Source organism: Vombatus ursinus, unplaced genomic scaffold, assembly GCF_900497805.2.
Source record: "Vombatus ursinus unplaced genomic scaffold, bare-nosed wombat genome assembly UNPS02014818.1, whole genome shotgun sequence".
In the NCBI taxonomy this organism is placed as follows: Eukaryota; Metazoa; Chordata; class Mammalia; order Diprotodontia; family Vombatidae; genus Vombatus; species Vombatus ursinus.
This window is the reverse complement of record NW_020954596.1, coordinates 73,362,192-73,381,982: the sequence shown is the minus strand read 5'-3', so window position 1 is coordinate 73,381,982 and position 19,791 is coordinate 73,362,192. Positions and strand designations below refer to the sequence as shown.

The window sequence follows — 19,791 nt, the reverse complement described above, 5'->3', positions numbered from 1 at the left end:
AAGAGATTTTGAGTTAGTAGTAAAGTAGCCACTTCCTGGACAAACCACAAATGACCTAACTAGCATATAGTTAGCAAAAACAATTATTTTAAATAGGAAATATTGACCTCTACATTCCACAGTCAAGCCCCTCCTTAAAACCTTATATACTCTTTGCTTCAAGAGAGAATTTAAGGCTAGGTATATAGATCTTGGCACCTGCAAAGAGATGATTATTAAACCCACCAGATCTGATGGCATCACCAAAAGAAGTTATAGGTACATAAATGATACAGGACCAGAACAGAGCCTTGGGGGCCACCCACAATTTGGGAGAAGGACATGGAGGATGATACAGTAAAGGAGACTGAGTAATGGTTAGACAGAAGTGGTTAGAAGGTCTAGAAGAACAATGAAAATGGAGAAAGAAAATAGTAGGAGAGAGTGTTCTCAAGGAGGAGAAGGTGGTCAACAGTGTCAAAAGCTTCAGAAAGGTAAAGAAAAATGAGACCAGAGAAAAGACTATTAGATATAACAATTAAGAGATCCTTGATAACCTCAGAGAAGGCAGTTGCATTTGAGTTGTGAGGTCCGAAATTAAATTACAAGGAGTTGAATGGTAAGTACAAATTGAAGAAATAGAGCCTGGGGCTCTGAGATAACTAAAACTCTGTCCTGAGAGAACAAAATGGGCCTTGAAGATCCAGTGCTTTGAATCTCAAAGATCCAATAGGGCCTAAGCCCTAGTGCAGGTCAGTGCAAGTAGCTGAGGGGATTCAAGGCGGGAGCAAGGAGGGCTGACCATCCCATCCTAAAACATAGCAAAGGGGAAGAACCTGGCCTTAGCATAAACCTCAGTTCAGGAACAAAGGTTGGAGAGTTGAGTTAATCAAAGGCAAAATCCAAAATTCCATCAAAGAAAAAATACTGTAAGGATATAAAAAAGAGCAGTTTAAGTAGCTTTTACATTTTTGTAAGCATCTTTGAAAAAAGCCATGACAGACTTAAGATCTATAATCAATACAATGACTAACTATGACTCCAGAAGATTGATGATGATGAATCATGGTTTCCATCTCTTAATGCAGTTCAAATAATATTTTTGTTCAAGTACCAAGGAATGATAGAATCACCAAGACTTAGGAATTTCTACTACAAGTGAGAGAACATCTTAGAAAACAATAGTCCAAAAGGCAAAAAGATATAGGCTTACAACTGAGAATAACTTTCCCTGAAAATTTACTATGATCCAATGGGAGTTGGAGTGGCAGGGGAAGAATGTATCTGTAATGGAATAGAGGACTTTCATCACCCAACTGATAAATGGTCAAAAGATATGAACAGGCAGTTTTCAGATGAAGAAATTAAAGCTATCTATAGTCATATGAAAAAAAAGATGATCTAAATCACCACGGATTGGAGAAATGCAAATTAAAACAATTCTGAGTTACCACTTCACACCTATCAGATTGTCTACCATGACAAAACAGGAAAATGATAAATGTTGGAGAAGATGTAGGAAAATTGAAACACATTGTTGGCAGAGTTGTGAACTGATCCAACCATTCTGGAGAACAATTTGGAACTATACCCAAAGGGCTATAAAACTGTGCATACCCTTTGATCTAGCAATACTACTACTAGATCTGTATCCCAAGAGATTATAAAAAAAGGAAAAGGACCCACTTGCACAAAAATATTTAGAGCAGCTTTTTTTGTGGGGGCAAAGAATTGGAAATTGAGGGAATGTCCATCAATTGGAGAATGGTTGAACAAGTTGTGGTATATGAATGTAATGGAATACTATTGTTCTATAAGAAATGATGAGCAGGAGGATTTGAGAAAAACCTGGAAAAACTTACATGAATGATGCTGAATGAAGTGAGTAGAACCAGAAGAACACTGTACACAATAAAAGCAACATTGTGTGATGATCAACTTTGATAGACTTAGCTCTTCTCAGCAATGTAATGATCTAAGACAATTCTAAAAGACTCATGCTGGAAAATGCTATCCAAATCTAGAGAAAGAACTATAGAGTTTAAATACAGATGGAAGTATACTATTTTCTCTCTTTTGTTTTTTTTTTCTTGTGGTTTTCCCCTTTTGTTCTGATTCTTCTTTCACAACATAACTAATGTGGAAATATATTTAATATGATTGTACATGTTTAGTCTATATCAGATTGCATGCCATCTTGGGGAAGGGGGAGGAAAAGGAGGGAGGAAGAAAATTTTGGAACTCAAAATCTTATAAAGGGAAGGAAAAAGAAAAGCAAAATTCTAAAATCTAAGGCAGTACTTTAGATTGCCTCAGACAATTGGGGAATGGCTAAACAAATTGTGATGAATGGATAAGAATATTATTATGTCCTAAGAAATAGTTAAAAAGATGCTTTCAGAGACTCCTGGGTAGGATGAACTGACACAGAATGAAGTGAACAGAACAGAATCAAGAGAATACTTTATTAAAGACAGCAACATTGTAAAGAAAAACTATTTTGGAGAACTTGAGAACTCTGGTCAATGCAATTATCAGTCATGTCTGGAGAACATATGATCAAGCATATGTTCCAACTCCTGACAGAGAGGACTCAAAATGCAGAGGCATACATTTTTTTCACATGGTCATTGTATGCATTCATTTTACATGACTATCCTTATTTATTACAAGGTTATTTTTTTTTCTTTTTCTCATGGTTTAGTTGGTGGGATAGGGAGAGTAGCAACAGTGATACCAAATAAAATAAAATAAGACAAAACAAGACCCATTGTAACTTTTTAAAAAATTCATAGAAAAAACAAAAGAAGTCCAGAAGGAAGTCAAATTAAGTCTTCAACAAGCATTTACTAAATGCTTCCTATCTTTTTAAAACATTAATTATTTATTTTTAGTTTTCAGTGTTCACTTTTATAAGATTTTGAGTTCTAAATTTTCTCCCTTCCCCAAGACAGCATGCAATCTGATACAGGCTATACATGTACAATAATATTAAACATATTTCCACATTAGTTATGTTGTGAAAGAAGAATCAGAACAAAAGGGAAAAACCATGAGAAAGACAAAACAAAAAACAAAAGAGAAAATAGTATGCTTCGATCTGCATTCAGACTCCATAGTTCTTTCTCTGGATGTGGATAACATTTTCCAGTATGGGTCTTTTGGAATTGTCTTAGATCATTGTAAATGCTTCCTATCTTGCAAGGCAATAGAGATAGGCAGGCAAAAAACAGTTCCAGCAAACAAGGTACTTCCAGTCTAATGGGAGAGACAACCTGGAAAGAACCATATACAAACAAGATATATCCAGGATAAACTGGGTGTCAGAGGGAAGGTGCTAACATTAAGGAGGACTAGGAAAGGCTTCTTGCACAGGGTGGTACTTGACAGAAATTTAAAAGAAGCTTGAAACCTAGAGAAGCCAGAGAAACCAGAAGGCAGAGATGATGAGGGAGAGAGTTACAGGCATGGGGGACAGCCAGTGAAAAGGTGGGGAATCAGGAGTCAAAATGATGGAACAACTTGTTCAAGAAACATCCAGGATGCCAGTGTCACTGGATCACAGAGTACCTAGAAGGGAGTAAAGTTTAGGAAGAGTGAAATAATAGGAAGGGGCCAGGTTATGAAGGATTTTAAAAACAAAATGGAGGAATTTATATTTGATGTTGGAGGAAATGGGAAGTCACTGGAGTTTATTGAAAGGTGTGTGGGGAGGGTGGGGGTGAGAATTACATGAAGGCCTGTGCTCTAGGAAGATTAATTTGACAGCTGACTGGAGGAAGGAAAGGAGGAGGAAGAATCTTGAAGTAGGGAGATGCACCAAGCAGGATAGTTCAATAGTCCAGGTTTGAGGGATTAAGGGCCTGAACCTGTGTGGTAGCTGTGACAAAGGAGAAAAGTGAATGTATATATTAAGGTAAAAGTGATAGGACATGGAAATTGATTGGATATATAGGGTGTGAGAGAGAGTAAAGAGTCAAGGATGATACCTAGGCTATGAGCTTTGGTGACTGAGAGAATGGTGGTACCTTCAACAGTAGTGAGTATGTTAGGAAGAGGGGAGGGTTTTGGGTAAAAGACAATGAGTTTTATTTTAGACATGTTGAGTTGAAGACATCTATGAGACATCTAGTCTGATATGTCCAGTATGTAGTTAGAGTTGGACAAAGACATCTGCATAGAGATGATAATTGAATCCATGGGATCTGATTGAGATAACAAAAGGAGATTGTGTGGAAGGAGAGAAGAGGGCCAGGACTAAGACTGGGGAGACACCCAAAATAAACACAGAGGGGGAAAAAAAGTAGCACGGAAAAGAAGGAAAGTTTTGAAAGTGATACCTAACATTTGTTTTAAACTTTTTAAAAATGGGAAGGCAGTGTGAGATGGAGATTCACAGATCCATGTGGAAACTTCTTTTTGTGTTCTGTTGTGCATATGGAAATGCTTTGGGTTTTTTTGTTTGTTGTTGTTTGGGGTTTTTGTTTGTTTGTTGTTTTCGTGTTTAGTGATAGAAGGGGATGGGATCTAGTGTTCATGTGGAAGGTTGTCCTTGACAAGGAATAAGGCCATGTCTTTGTTAGAACACTAGAAAAAAAGGAGAGATTATGTGAAAAAAATTACATAAAGGAAAAAATGGTTAAGAATATTAAGGATAATCATGAAAAAAGAGGAACTTACCATGTCAAATCTCGAAAGGCACTATAACATAATAATTTGCAAAACTATCTGGAATTGAATAAAAAGAAAAACTGACAAATTCTTTTGGTTGTAACTCAAAATTATAACAATTATATAGTAGACATGTTTGAAGAGTCCAAGATCATAAGACATTGAAGAAAGGAATTATTATTCAATAATAATAATAACTGTTAGAAAGATTAGATAACAGTATGGGGAAAATGGAATTAGATTCATATTCCATTCCATATAACACAATTATATCATGAGGCAGTGTAGCATATTAAATGGCGAGCTGCCCTTGACCAGCCTGGAAGAACTGGGTTTAATCTTGTCTCTGAGATCTCCTGGCTCTGTGATCCTTAGGAAGTCCCTTAACCTCTAGGTACCCCAAGCATTCTCTAAGATGAAAACTTGCAGGGAAGGTATTGACTTACATTGGTAGAAGGCAATTTCTCATCTGTAAATTTCTTCTGGACTTTCTCTATCATGCTACAGAAGTCTTCTCACCCTGAAAATTCACTTCATCTCTGGTCTTCACACAATGGAAGTATACTCTGCCCCTGTCACCCCTTGATTGGCTTGTTTCTCTGAGAAACTCCATTTTAAGGGAAATGTCCAGGCAAGCCATGTCTTCATTCTTCTCCAAGCTCTACCCAGGCCTGACTCTCTTTTCTACCATCACCCCATGTGAATACCTTCTCCTTCACCCTTGCTTTCAGCTTCCTTTTATGTGTTGTCTTCCCCAATTAGAATGTAATATAGAGAGGAGATCCCTCCCTGAGGACATGCATTGCCTTTCTGCTTTTATTTGTATTCCCAGCACTTAGTACATTGTCTGGCAACCTAGAGCATGCACAGAGAAGTGACTGAGCTGTGGTCTCCTATGGTGGGACTCGTGCTCAGCTCTCAAGTACTTGGAATAACTTTGAGAATATGCAGCAATCACATATTGGACTAAATGGATTGGTACTTTGTCTTGATGAAGGCCATCTCAGGAAGCATGCATAAGAATACACCCACGCTTCATCCCGTTGCAAAGGGACATATGTGATTGGAAACTACTTCTTAGTCCTTATGGTCCCCACCCCTAGAAAATGTATCAGGGATAGCTGTCCACTGAGCAGGAAAAGTTGCCTCACAAATAGGCTTTTTAAAAAATGATCTCTGTTCTCACCCTTTTTCCTCTCTTTTCAAGCATGTGCCTTGGGACTCTGACAACTATCCCTTGTAATTACCGATTGGGGAAGACAGAATTTCTCTCCCCTCCTCACTCTCTAGTAGTAACTATGTTGGTTACATACACATGGCACATAAAACTCTAACTACCTCCTTCACTTTGCATTTTTTTCCCTGAGCACAGGTAACCAAATAAAGATCCTGAGATGATGACTACCTCATGACCTAAAGAGTCATTGCCCAGATAGATTCTTCTTGAAGAAGATGACAAAGAAGATGAGTCACGTATGCTTGGCTAGCCAGAAGATATATACCATGAATTATTATTCAGACAACATAGATCCAAGAGGAAGATGAAAAATCTTTTCAGCAGTTACACAAATCACTTGGGAGTTTTTACTTCTCAAGAGAGTATAATAGGAATGACAGGTTACTGTTTCATGTTTTAAGTATTTGTCAGTGTGTCAACATGTAAAATCTTTTGTATTTTGCATTTCTTTTATGGTAGAGGAAATAAATAGTGGTCCTATACCTGGTATCTACTACTTCGTAAATTGAGTAACTTTCTAGAAGGGACCCTGTTAATCCCTTTGGGAAGACTTTGAGATATGAGTTAATATAATTATAACATATAACACAATTAACATAATATAGCATAACATAACATAATTAGGTGTTAAGAGATTTTCCCTTGAGTTCTTTCTCTTCTGGAGTCAGAGTTTATTGAGCCAAAGTATAAGAAAAGCCTCACTCTCTTTCTGCAGAGGTCAGGCCTACCCCTAGAATGAACTTGATTTCAGTTGAGTCCACAGTGGGTATTATCTTGTGAGACAGAGCACCCTCTTCCCACTCTAGGCCATAGATGACACTGATAAAAATCTTAAATTCAAAAATTTACTGACTAAGTTTGTAAGTCAGATCCATCCCTGTAATCCTGGGTATAATCTGGTACTTTCTAAAACTTCCCCATCCTCGATAATGACCCCTACTTTGAGAAGCCCTTTCCCCTTTAACTCTACCCCAGATGCAGAATTTCATGGTCTCAGTGCCAAATCCAATCAGGATCACATTTCAGCATGACATTTCAGCATTATCTGTACAGGATGAGAGCACGTGCAGACAAAAACCGCATGACTAAATATAACTTGGATATTGTGTTTGGACCAACTCTGCTACACCCACAACAGACCTCTCTCCCAGCTGCCCATGCTCACTACCCTGCGCAGCTGGTTCAAGTGCTGTGGAATGATTTCCCTAGCCTCTTTGCTATCACTTGACACTTAAGCTTTCTTCCCTTACAAATGTGCTGAGTTGACCCTGGTTCTGAAAAAGGCAGTAGTGCCTTTATTTGTTAGATGGCAGGATCCTTTTCATTTTAGGGAGACCTCCTTCAGGTGGTGTGTGGTTTGACTCGTTTTCACTCAGATGGTGTTTTTGTTCAAAGAAACTAATCTTCTTCTGAGGATGGTAGGGGACCCTAAAGGCTGATCTCTGGTGTCTTCTTCCTGTTGCCTAGATGATTTTGTTTTTATTTCTGTGATTTGGGATTGAAAAACTCCAGCAGAAGGAATGCCTCCTCTCTCTTTTCCTCCACAGATCTGACCACACAACTTCCCTCCTACTCAAGAAGCTTGAGTCTCCCTGCTGCCTCTAAGATAAATTACAAAGTCCTCGGTCTGGCACTCAGAGCTCTTTGCAGTATAGCTCCAATGTATCTTTCTAGAATGATTCCACATTACTCCCCATTCTATATTCCAGTCGACCTAGCCTACCCATTGTTTCCTATATACGGCATTCCATCTCCTGTCTCTGACTTCACACAGTATAAGCTCCATGCCTGGAATGTCTTTCCCCTTATTTCACCCTGTGAAATCCTTACATCACTACAAGGCTTAATCACACCTCCTAAAGAAGACCTTTCCTTTCCTGATCCTCCCAATGCTGGGAGTGCTGTTCTTTCCTTTCTCCTCAAAATCACCTGGTAAATATTGATTTATCTATGTATACTGCATTCTCTCTCTCCCCCTCCCACCCCTTTAGAATGCAAGTTATAGCATTGAGAGCAGAAAATATTTACTTTTCTGATAGTCTTTGTGTAGCACAAGCTCTACAACTACTCTCTTAGCTTCTCATCACACTGGCAGTATGGGACCCCAGAGCTCATCTGTGACATTTTCCTTCAAGGTTCTAAAGCAGACCTGCACACCTTATAAACTTCTTCAGGCTGCAGATAGATTAGACTAGAGACTCATGTGACAAACAAGAGAGTGCACAGTGGCAACCCTGTATTTTACTCAGGCTGCCAGAAATCCTTTGATGGTCTATACGTTGTGCAGGCCTGTTCTAGAGGCAGCACTGAGAGGTTCTGGGTGACTGTTTTTTCTTAATTCTATAGCTCACAAACCCCCACCTGTGATTATATGTTGATACAAATTAGTTAGCCAAAAAGTCACTAAACTTTGCTTACCCTTTTGATACAACAATACTGCTACTAGGCTTATCTCTCAAAAAGATAAAAGAAGAGGGCAAAGACCAACATGCACAAAATATTTATAAAAGTACTTTCTATTGTAGCAAAGAACTGGAAACAAAATAGGTATCAAGCATTTGAGAAATGACTGAACAAATTTTCATATGAACTTAATAGAATATTATTGTGCATGAGAAATTGTGAAAGAGATAGATTCAGAGAACTCAAAGAAGACTTATATGAACTGATGCATAATGAAGTGAGAAGAACCAGGAAAATAATCTATACAATGACTCTGATACTATAAAGGAAAACATCTTTGAAAGACTTAAGATCTATAATCAATACAATGACTAACCATGACTCCAGAAGACTGATGATGATGAATCATGGTTCCCATCTCTTGGCATAGGTGATGGTATAGATTGAGACACACATGTTCAGATATGGGTAATATATGTATTTGACTAAATATATTTATTTTGTACATGGGAGGGCTTTTACTTTGGGGAGGGAATTGAGGGAGACTGGAGGGTAGTGAAAGTGGTATTAAAAAAAATCCAACCATAGAATTGCCTTATTTGTTCTGATGTATTGTGTATAGCACCCAAGTGTTAAACCATTGAGTGACACCAGCTGTATGATATCCAATTGCTAAGTTGGATCCCAGACAAAGAACTCCATTTCATATAAAAAGTACTGCTTTAGGTTAATTCAGTGAGGTGTCTACCCAGAACAAACTCAGGATGCTGGGAGTTCTCAGTACAGGTGATTGTTTTATCAGGGATGTTATGGAGGAATCTCAACGCTAGAAGTAAAAGCTTACACTCAGATTTCTTTTCTATCTCTTTAGTAAGATTCTTTTAGCTACTAAAAAAAAAAAAAGGAAGAGAAAGAGAGAGAAGAATACCAATCAATCTTTTGAAAAAATAGTAGAAAGCAGAAGGAAGTTCAAAAGGCAAGCAGGCCTGTTTTAGAACGCTCATGCTAACTTTAAAATATACATATAAAAATAAGCTGTACATTGCAGAAATTCACAATTTTATATGAAGCCTTCCTTTCTCTGTTTTTTGTATAGGGAAATGTTCATATTTGTTGGTGTTTGTTAAGCTTATAACAAAGCATTTAAAAAACACAAATGTTCAATAATTACCCCAAAAATCTGCTAAAAAGAAATTCTAATTAAAACCACCTATTAAATTAGTTGGGTTAAAAATTATGAAGTTCAAAACTGGCATACCATTATATACCATACATACCATAAGCATACTATTACACTGTCAGGGCAGCAGGAATCAATACAATCTTTTAGGAAAACAGTATGGGATCACACAAAACTTTAAAACCATGCATATCCTTTGACTCAATGATCCTATAACTAGAATCCTAAGAAAGTCATTGATTGGGCAGGGGAGGTGCATAAAAATATTAATTTTAACATTATACATAACAAAAAAAACCAACTCAACATCTCCAACCATTGAGGAATAGCTAAACAAACTGCTATAAATTAATATAAGAATAGTAATATGAATAAAAGTAGTACTGTCATAAGAAATGACAAATATGAAGAGTACAAAGATATATAGAAAGGCTTATGAAGATATTCAAAGTGAAGAAAGCAGCATTAAAACAACAATGTATACATTGGCTACAACTGTTTTTGAAAAAAATAGTGAGGAAATTCAGATAAGAAGAGTTGAAAAGAGTAAGGATGCAAACAATATTTTATTGCTACCTTCATAAAATTAACATGCACAATTTTTAAACAAAGTGTAACAAGATTTAATAATTTTATTCTTTATACATATAAACATTTGCTTGTGTTGATGGTTGCTAAGTTTAGAATTTTTAAGAGAGATATACAAACTATAATTACCTAAATTTGAATTGTTCTCCTATAAATTTTTCTTTTATCTCCTGTTAATATTTTAAAATTCCTAATCATATTTAAACACTATATATTTTTATACATGTGTATATATGTGTATATTATGTATACATGTATATATTTATATACATATGTGTATATGTGTATATTATGTATATATGTATATGTATGTGTGTGTGTGTGTGTGTGTGTGTGTGTGTGTGTGTGTGTGTGTGTTAAACTCTAATCTCCTGAAAAAAGCAGAAGCCAAAGTGGTCAAATATTCTTTCACAATTTATTGATTTTTTTTCTCCCTGGCACACATAACTCTGACATTACAACAGCAGAATCAAATATTCTAGAAATGGGACAAATCTTAGAAGTCAACTAATCTAATTTCCTGATTGTATAAATGAGTAAACTGAGGCACAATGAGGTTAAATGGCTTACCCCTGATTACATAGCTTGTAAATAGCTGAGCCAGGATGAGAACACAGGTCATCTGAATCTCAATAAAATTCAAATGCTCTTCTCCCTCCATAGCACACAGATTGTGCAGCTCTACAGAAATTTTAAAAAAAAATTTCTTAAACTGAAATTCTTTTGTGACTTTTTGATGAGCTTTTACTGGTGGAATTTTTTAGCAAAACTTTTGATATCATTCTAATTACAGAAGAGGCAGCGTGGTGTAGTGGTTGGACAACTTGCCTGGGTGTCAGGAAGACTTAGGATTTCAAGCCCTGGCGTTGCCACATACTTCTGTGTAACTCGGGGCTAGTTACTTCACCTATCAGCCTTTCTCTAAACCTTTAGATTTCAAAGACATCACCTGTCCTCATTGGTAGAGGAATTCCTCACAAGGAGTGCCCTACACTGATGAAATCATCAGTGAGATGCCAAAATATTATTGGGTAAGTATTTTTAAATTCAAACATTTGATTTTAATTATAAACATGCTAAAGTTTTACCACGTAATAATGGGGAGGGGGTGCAGTTGCATTTCCATGCAATAGCAGAGTCAAAAAAGCTACCAAATTTCATGTCAGTCCCACTTAACTTTAGTGGCTTCTTAAAAGCCAAGAATCCCGGCCATAAGTTTGCATTTGGGCATTGAGAACTCTCTGCTTACCTGGTGCTCTGCCCGCTTCACTAACAAATATCCTTCAAAGTACAAGGGCAGGGATGTGATCCTCATTCTCTCCTGAAAAATTCGCCGAGGGGCCGCCTTGGGGGGCTTCTTTGCCATCATAACCTCTATCTTTGGAGAGCGTGGGAACGTTTTGGTATCAACTGTCTCTAGCCTCAGTCAAAGAGAGCTCTCTGTCCCTGGTGTGATAGGAAAAGAAAACAGTGCAAAGAGGAAGTTCTCGCACTTGTTTTTTAAAACAACCCCTCCCCTTCTCCCTCTCTCCCTCCCATTCTCTCTTCCTCCCCAGCCAGCCTTCTATTTTTCTTTTTTTTCTTTGTAATGTGAGGAAGGAATGGGAATGGGCTCATTTTTATTTGACTATAGTCATACCTGGCACTGAGACTTAAAGGAGCAAATAAACAAAAGATTAATACCACCCTAGGACTAAAAGGACAGAATTAAAATGAAATTCAATACCTGCTGCCCTATTCTGGGGGTAGGGGAGGGAGAGAACTTTAGGGAAATATCTGAAAAGTACTCTTATGTTTTTTGCAGTGAAATACAGTAGAAACCACACTGGCCTTGGTATCAAGAGAGACCTGAGTTCAATTCCCAAATACAGCATTTACTTGGAGTGTGACCATGCACTAGTGAATTAGTTTTCTTGCATTAGTAAAGTGGAGGAAATAATACCTAAAGCACTTACCTTAAGGGAGCAGCTAGGTAGTGCAATGGATAGAATGCTGGGCCTGAAGTCAGGAAGACTCATTTTCCTGAGTTCAAATATGATCTCAGACACTTACTGGCTGTGTGACCCTGGGCAAATCTCTTAATCCTGTTTGCCTCGATTCCAAATCTGTAAAAAGAGTTGTTTTTCCGGCATGTCCAACTCTTTGTGACCCCATTTTGGATTTTCTTGGCAAAGATACTGGAATGGTTTGCTGTTTTCTTCTCTAGCTCATTTTACAAATGAGGAAACTGAGACGAACAGGGTTAAATGACTTGCCCAGGGTCACACTGCTAATAAGTGTCTGAGTTCAGATTTGAACTCACAAAGATGAGTCCTGACATGAGGCCCAAGCACTCTATCCATTGCACCACCTAGCTGCCCTCTGTAAATGGAAATAGAGAAGGAAATGGTAAAGCACTCCAGTTTCTTTGCCAAGAAACCCCAAATGGGTACTGACTCACAAAGAGTCAGACATGACTGAAAACAACCTTACCGGGTTGTTTTGAGGATCAAATGAGGTTATGTTATGTAGAGTGTTGTGCATACTTAAAAGCACCATAGCTACGTGCACACAAACAATTTAGAGCGCTCTCAGGGATTAATTTTATTCCTAGTCCCAGAAATTGACCTGTATTGCAATACTTTCCTTCACAGAATAATATCATTAGAATTCTCTTCATAGGCCATAGCATCTAGGATCCTAAATCTAGGGCTGGAGGGGACATCAAATAGTCCAACGTCATCATTTTAAAGATGAGGCTATTGAGTACTAAGTAGGTTACTTACCTAAGGGCATATAGGCAGTATGTATCTGAAGAGGGATTTGAACCCAGATTGATTCTTTGACTCCAGATCCAGTGCTAGATAAATGAATATAAATACATATGTATACACGTATATGTTACATATACAAATTACATATATATACATATATATTATATATATAAAATATCTACAGATTTTGTCCATATTTATGTGGGTACTTGTTTTCCTCCAATAGAGTGTAAGCTCTTTGAGGGCAAGGACTGCTTCATTTTCACCTTTATAACTCCAGAACCTGTGCATTACAAAACAAACTTAATGGTTTAAATTTAAAACTCATTTATATTCTATGTCACTTATGCTTTCAATATTAGTTTTAATGTGGGTATTCATTTATTAAAAATTAAAATTTTACTACATTCTTTTGTAAATGGAAATTTAGAATATCCAAGATGGGTTTTCTTTCAAAATGTTTCAGGGATAATAGTAATTTTTCATGTTGACATGTTGATGGCACCTCTTATTGCTGCAGTAATCCCTATTATTTCGGTGCCCCAAAATAGATATTTGATGCCCAGTCATTCTCGTTAGCTCTTCCCTCCCATCCTTGCTTGTGTCCTATGATTAGCACCTGATATCTTCTGACTGTTTGAATGGGAATGAGGATAGTAGAAGGACCAGCTCTTCCTCTACCTACATCCTGTCATTAGATGTAGTCACCCAAAGGGTCACAGGATTGAAGGAGAAGTTTTCTATCAGGAGTCAAAGGGGCAGACTGCCTTAAATCCACAGATTTAGATACAATGAATCATGTTGACTGGTGAGGAGTCGGAGGATTTCTATTCATTCAATGGGGTCAAATTCCCCTCCCCCAGAATTATTTCTTTCTGGTAGAGCTTTCAGTATAGATGTGTGGTGTTGTCTCACTCTTGAGGAGAGGACTGAGGAACCATAGAAGAATGTGACCCATTCTGAACAGAATAGGTAGGGTTACCATGCAGGCAGGGCTTCTAGAGTGTTTACTCTTGACCCTGCTTCCTATCTGTCTCCTTTTCTAGATGGCAACAAGAACAGTCACCTCTGGGTACTCTTGCTACATTTCCCTTCCTTTCCGGTGGCCCAGGAAAGTGGCAATTCTTAGCTGGACTCCAAGCTTCTTATCATCCCTGCCAGCCACAAGGACATATTGCAGCCTGACCTTGCTCTCTGTCCTGCACCTACTCTAATCTAGAGCTGAGTCCAGCAGTTCTCACTGTGAGAAATTTTTCCTTAATTCAAGTGTAAATTTGCTTCTTTTCAATTTCTATATGTTGTCCCTAGGCCTGCCTTCTAGATCTAAACCAAAGGAATCTAATCTTCTTTTCATGTCCCTAGCACTAGAGATACCTGAAGTTAGCTCTCATGGTTTACTCTAAGCCTTTTATTCTCAGTTGATGATCAATCAACAAGTACTTATTAAGTACTTGAGGCACTGGATATACAAGTACAAAGAATGAACATATATATATATATATATATATATATATGTATAGCTATGTGCACATCTATATTTACACACATATACAAATATATATACACATATACTTGTTTCTCATATATGTATATATATACTCCAGTTATCAATATCTTTTCTTTCTTTTTTTGCTTTAAATACTTTTCTTTTGTTAAATATTTTCCAATTAAGGTAAAAAAGTTAACTATCATTTTTTTTAAATTTTGAGTTCCAAATGTTCTTCTTCCCTCCAATTCCTCCCACCTCTTTGAGAAGGTAAGAATTTTGATTTCAATACATGTATGAGATCATTCAAAACATTTCCATATTAGCCATGTTGAAAAAGAAAACAAAAGCAAAATAAAACAACAAAAAATAAAGTTTTAAAAAGTATGCTTCAATCTATTGTATTCAGAGTTCATCAGCTCTCTTTGGAAGTGGATAGCATTTTTCATCATGGGTCCTTTGGAATTGTCTTGGATTGTTGTCTTGATCAGAGTAGCTAAATCTTTCATGGGTGATCTTCCCAGGTTTTTCTGAAACCATCCTGCTATCATTTCTTACAGTACAATAGTATTCCAACCCAATCATCTGCCACAACTTGTTCACTTCTTTGTGATTATCACTTCTGTTTGTAGATGTTTGTTATCCATCCCCTTTATAGTATGAAGTCAAGATCACTGTCTTATAATTTGCAACTCTATTCTCTTCCCTTTTTTGAAAACCAGGACATTTGACCTTCTCCACTTCTTCCAAAGATCACTAACTCTGTGAAACACATCCTAATTATTGTAGTGTCTGAATATGGAGCTCATCTCTACTTGATGAAGTGCAAGAGAAAGCACATGTTTACTTATACTGGGAAACAACTCCCTATTAGCTACACACATTAGGTGATTAATAAATGTTTATTTATGGACTGACTGACTTCTGCTCCAGTCAGAGTGCATCTTGACTATTATTGTATTTATTTCTGGATACCACATATTAGAAAAGACATTGGGAGCCAAGATGGCAGACTAGAGAAAGTACTTAGCTATGTTATCCCAACATTTCCCTCTAAATAATTTCAAAATAATGTCTCTAATTGAATTCTGGAGTAGCAGAGCCAACAAACGGTCGGAGTAAGACACTCTTCCAGCCCAAGACAACAAAGGAGGCGGGAGAGAGGGATCTGCAGTACAGGAGAGGAGGCTGTCCTGGAGCTCACAGGGATGAAACTCCAGCATCAGAACTAAGTGGTGGCAACAGAACCAGTAGCTGCTTCAGGAGCCCTCAAGTCAGAGATGGTAAAGGGACCCAGCAACTAACTGGTTAGAAAGATATTATAGTTGTCACGCAACCTAATTTCGTTTGTCTTTCCTTAAAACAGACTCTGTGATGGTTGACACAGTGTACCCCTGTGTTAGTACTGGATGCCAGAGCAGATGCTGTTTGGCAACTCCATTGGTTATGTCTACTTCTGGGTTATAGTTCAAAGGCAGAGAGGAGCACTTTCCATCAAGAGAGTGGAAGCCCAGAAGGGCAGTATCACTTCCAGCCCCAAGGGATCAGGGACCCTGAGGAACAGTATCATTTCCAGTCCCAAGAAAGGAAGGGTCCAAAGGAACAGTATTGATTGCAATCCCAAGGAATCAGGGACTCTTCCTGGGTAAAGAAGAGACTGTAGACCAAGAAAGCAGCTTCTCTCCATATCATACCACCATAGAAGCAAAGTAAGAATTAAGGAGCTCTGCTGTTTCCTTCTTATCAATGACAGACTGCTTAACTGTGTTCAATCACCTTCGCACTGGGCTGGGCATTCATATTAATCTCCCAGTAGTTTAAGTCTGATACTGGAATGAAATGAGGCACTTATAGACTGATCAACATAACAAAAGAAGATCCAGTTAGCTGTAACAGGGGAAAGATATTCAACAAGAATATGTATGGAAGACACTGAAAATTGATTCAATTGAGGAGAACTCCCCCACCTCTGAGTTGCCTGTGGCAGTCCACCAAGGATTAGGGAGCACTTGGAGCTCCTCATGACTTTTTTGTACTCAGATCACCAGGAAGTGATGTCAATAGTCTTCAATTAAATTTGGAGTTGGGATTCTTAATCTGGAGTCTATAGACAGATTTCAGGGGCTCTGTGAACTTAGATGGGAATTTACATCTTTATCTTAGTGAAATTTTCCATTGCCTTCAATTTATTTTATGCATTTAAAAACATTACTTTGGAGTCCATAACACACAAAAAGGGTTAATAAACCCTGTTCTAGAGGACAGCTTTAATACATTTAAGAAAAAAGTAGCCTAACTTGTATAGGATGAGGAATTAGAATATTGTTCCCATTGCAAGTATACATAGGTAGGAAAAACACCTGACAGTAATGTTAGCAAGGGTCCTTTAGGAACCTGAGTCTAGTGAAGGGCTGTGCTATGGATTCTGCTTTGTCTCACAGAGAATCTGAGAGGTTTCAGGTTGTCAAAAGGAATCTTGGAGGCCTTACTTGTCCTCATATTATCATAGTGTGTTCTCCTTTGCTGAATCCCTTCCACCCATAACTCAAAACTGTTGGTATACCCCAATAGACTCTGTTCTGGTCACTCTTTTCTCTCTACTCTGTCAGTGACATTCTCAAAATTATCATTTCTATATACATGACTCCTAGATCTAAAAATCCAGCCCTAATCTCCTGAGCTCCAGGCCTATTATTACCAAATGTTATTAGACACTTCAAATTGGACATCCCATAGGTATCTTAAACTTAGCATATCCAAAACAGAACTCATTATTTTTCTCCCAAAACCCACTTGTCTTCCTATCTTCCATATTTCTGTCAAGGGCAATCCCATACTTCCAAGAATTCTCAACTCCTCACTCTTCATTCATTCCACACATCCAAATAATTTCCAAGTGTGTCTTTCCCTTTTCTAATCCATCCTCCACCAAGCTGCCAACCTTTTCCTAACATACAGGTCTAGCCATGTCATTTCCCTGCTCAATGTGGGCTATCTCTGTTATTTGTAGGGGTTTTAGTTGGGGAGAAATGGGGGAGGTTCTCCTCACTTCTTCCCATCCTTGCTTGTGCCCTATGGTTGGCACTTGATTTCTTCTGACTGTTCAAGTGGGGACATGAATGGTAGAAGGACCTGACCCTCCTTTACCTATATCCTATCATTAGAGGTGTAGTCCCCAAAGAGGTCACTATTCCTTATTATCTCTAGGACCAAATTAAAACTCTTCTGTTTAGCATTTAAAGCTATGCACAACCTGCCTCTAATCTACATTTTTAGTGTTATTCCTACTCTTCAGACACTATTTGTTCTGGTTAATCAATTAGCCAACAAACATTTAAGTGCTTACAATGTGCTAGGCTAAGCACTGGAGAGACAAAGAAAGGCAAAAATAGTCCCTGGCCTCAAGGACCTTGAGATGTGGTAGAAGAAACAACAGTGAATTAGGTACATACATGGTACATACGAAGTAAATGAAAGGTAACCTTAGAGTAGAAGGTGGTAGCAGATGGGAGAAGAAGGAGTTGGGAAAGCCCTCCTGCAGAAAGTGGGATTTGAGATAAATCTTGAAAGAAGCCAGAGACTATGAGGCAGAGGTGAAGAGGCAAAGAGATCCAGGCATAACAACAGTCAAAGACAAAAACAAAGTTATAGAGGGGAAGTAGAAGTATCATGTGCAAAGAAGAAAAGGCCAGCATGGCTGAATCATAAAGTGAGAGGAGGAGAGTAAAGTATAAAGGTAGGAACAGGTCAGGTTAGATCTTTAAATGTCAAAGGGCTCTACATATTTGATTCCAGATGTAATAGAGAAGCACAAAAATTTATTGTGTAGAAGTGTGACCGTCAGATCTGTACCTTACAAAAATCACTTTGGTATCTGTGTGGACTAGAGATTGGGTAGGGGAAAAATTTGAGGCAGGGGAAACAATTAGAAGGATAATGTGATGGTCAAGGTTAGAGGTATTGAAAGCCTTGTTATTCAGTCATTTATGACTCTTTATGACCACATTTGCATATTTCTTGGCAAAGATACTGGAGTGGTTTGCCATTTCGTTCTTTTTAGCTCATTTTATAGATAAGGAAACCAAGGCAATCAGGGGTATTTGACTTGCCCAGGGTCACACAGCTAGTATGTGTCTGAGGCCAAATTTGAACTCAGATCTTCTGGCCTCCAGTCCCAGCATTCTATCCAATGAGCCACCTAGCTGCCCCATTGAAAGTCTACTAGGGTAGTAAGTAGAGAGAAGGTAACAGAGAAGGAAATGTTGTAGAAGTAGAATCAAGAGGCCTTAGTAATTGACTGGATGTAGAGAGTGAGAGACAGTTTGGAAATGATGATCTCTAGGTTGTGAGCCTGAATGACTGAAAGGATGGTGGTGTACTTGATTTTAAAAAAAAAGGAAAGAAGGTATTACTAGGAGATTTTAGTTTGATGAAAGATAATGAGTTTTGTTTTGGATATATTATGAGATCTATGTTAAGCCTATGGGATATCCAACTGAAAATGTCTGGGCAACTATGTGGTCCAGTAGAGTGCTGGACTTCAAGTCAGGAATACCTGAGTTCAAATCTGACTTCAGATATTTATTAGCTGTATGACCCTAGGCAAGTCACTTAACCTTTATCTGCCTCAGATTCCTCATCTGTAAAATGGTGATAACAACAGCACTTAACACTCAGGGTTGTTTTTCAGATAAAATGAGATGATATTTGTAAAGCACTTTGCAAACCTATATAAATATAAACCTATACCAAGCAATATATAAATGCTAGGTATTATCATTATTATTATTATCATCATCATCATCATTATCATCATCTTCAAATGTTCAATAGGCAGTTGGTCATATGGGGTGGGAATTCATCTGTGAAGGACATCGAGAGAATAAAAAGAATATACTGGAGGCTTAAAAGTGATAAGGATGAGTCAAACAAAAGAAAGAAGGGAAAGGAAGAATTAAATTTGGTGACTACTAATTTGGTAGAATTTTGCAAAGAACTATAGAAGTTAATGGGGAACAGGGAGCAAATAAATTATTTTTGAAGTTTATTTTATCAAAATGTAAGTTGTTTCGAAAGTTTTAAAATTTTTATCCCCCATGTTATTTACTTAATTGTGTTTGATGATGATGATGATGGTTAATAGTTAATTATTATTACTATTATTATTTAAAGCAGACAACAATTTAATAAGCATTTATTTAAGTGCTTACCATGTGTCATGCCCTGTGCTAATTGCTGGGGATACAAAGAAAGGAAAAAATAGTCTCTAAACTCAAAGAGTTCACAGTCTAATGGGGCAGACAACACGCAAACAACTACATACAAACAAGATACATGAAGGATAAATTAGAGATAATATCAGAGGGAGGAACTAGCATTAAAAGGGATTGGAAAAAGCTTTTTGCAAAAAGCAGGATTTTAGCTAAGACTTGAAGGAAACCAGGGAAGACAGGAGTCAGAGACAAGGAAGGAGAACATTATAGGCAAGGGAAGA

General features: G+C 37.6%; 1 protein-coding gene across 2 annotated transcripts in view; it reads right to left on the bottom strand.

Annotated features, from left to right (window-relative positions):
* Positions 1 to 12,892, bottom strand: part of STAP1 (signal transducing adaptor family member 1) — a 61,185-nt gene extending 48,293 nt beyond the window's left edge. Inside the window, exons 1-2 of one of the 2 annotated variants that reach the window (XM_027836631.1) lie at positions 12,824 to 12,892; positions 11,308 to 11,504 (exon numbers count right to left, since the gene is read on the bottom strand). In XM_027836631.1, coding sequence (XP_027692432.1) covers positions 11,308 to 11,427 — 120 coding nt within the window. In that variant the 5' untranslated portion in view covers positions 11,428 to 11,504; positions 12,824 to 12,892. The remainder of the gene's footprint in view (positions 1 to 11,307; positions 11,505 to 12,823) is intronic. The other variant, XM_027836630.1, reaches the window with a different exon arrangement.
* Between the last annotated feature and the right edge of the window lie 6,899 nt (positions 12,893 to 19,791).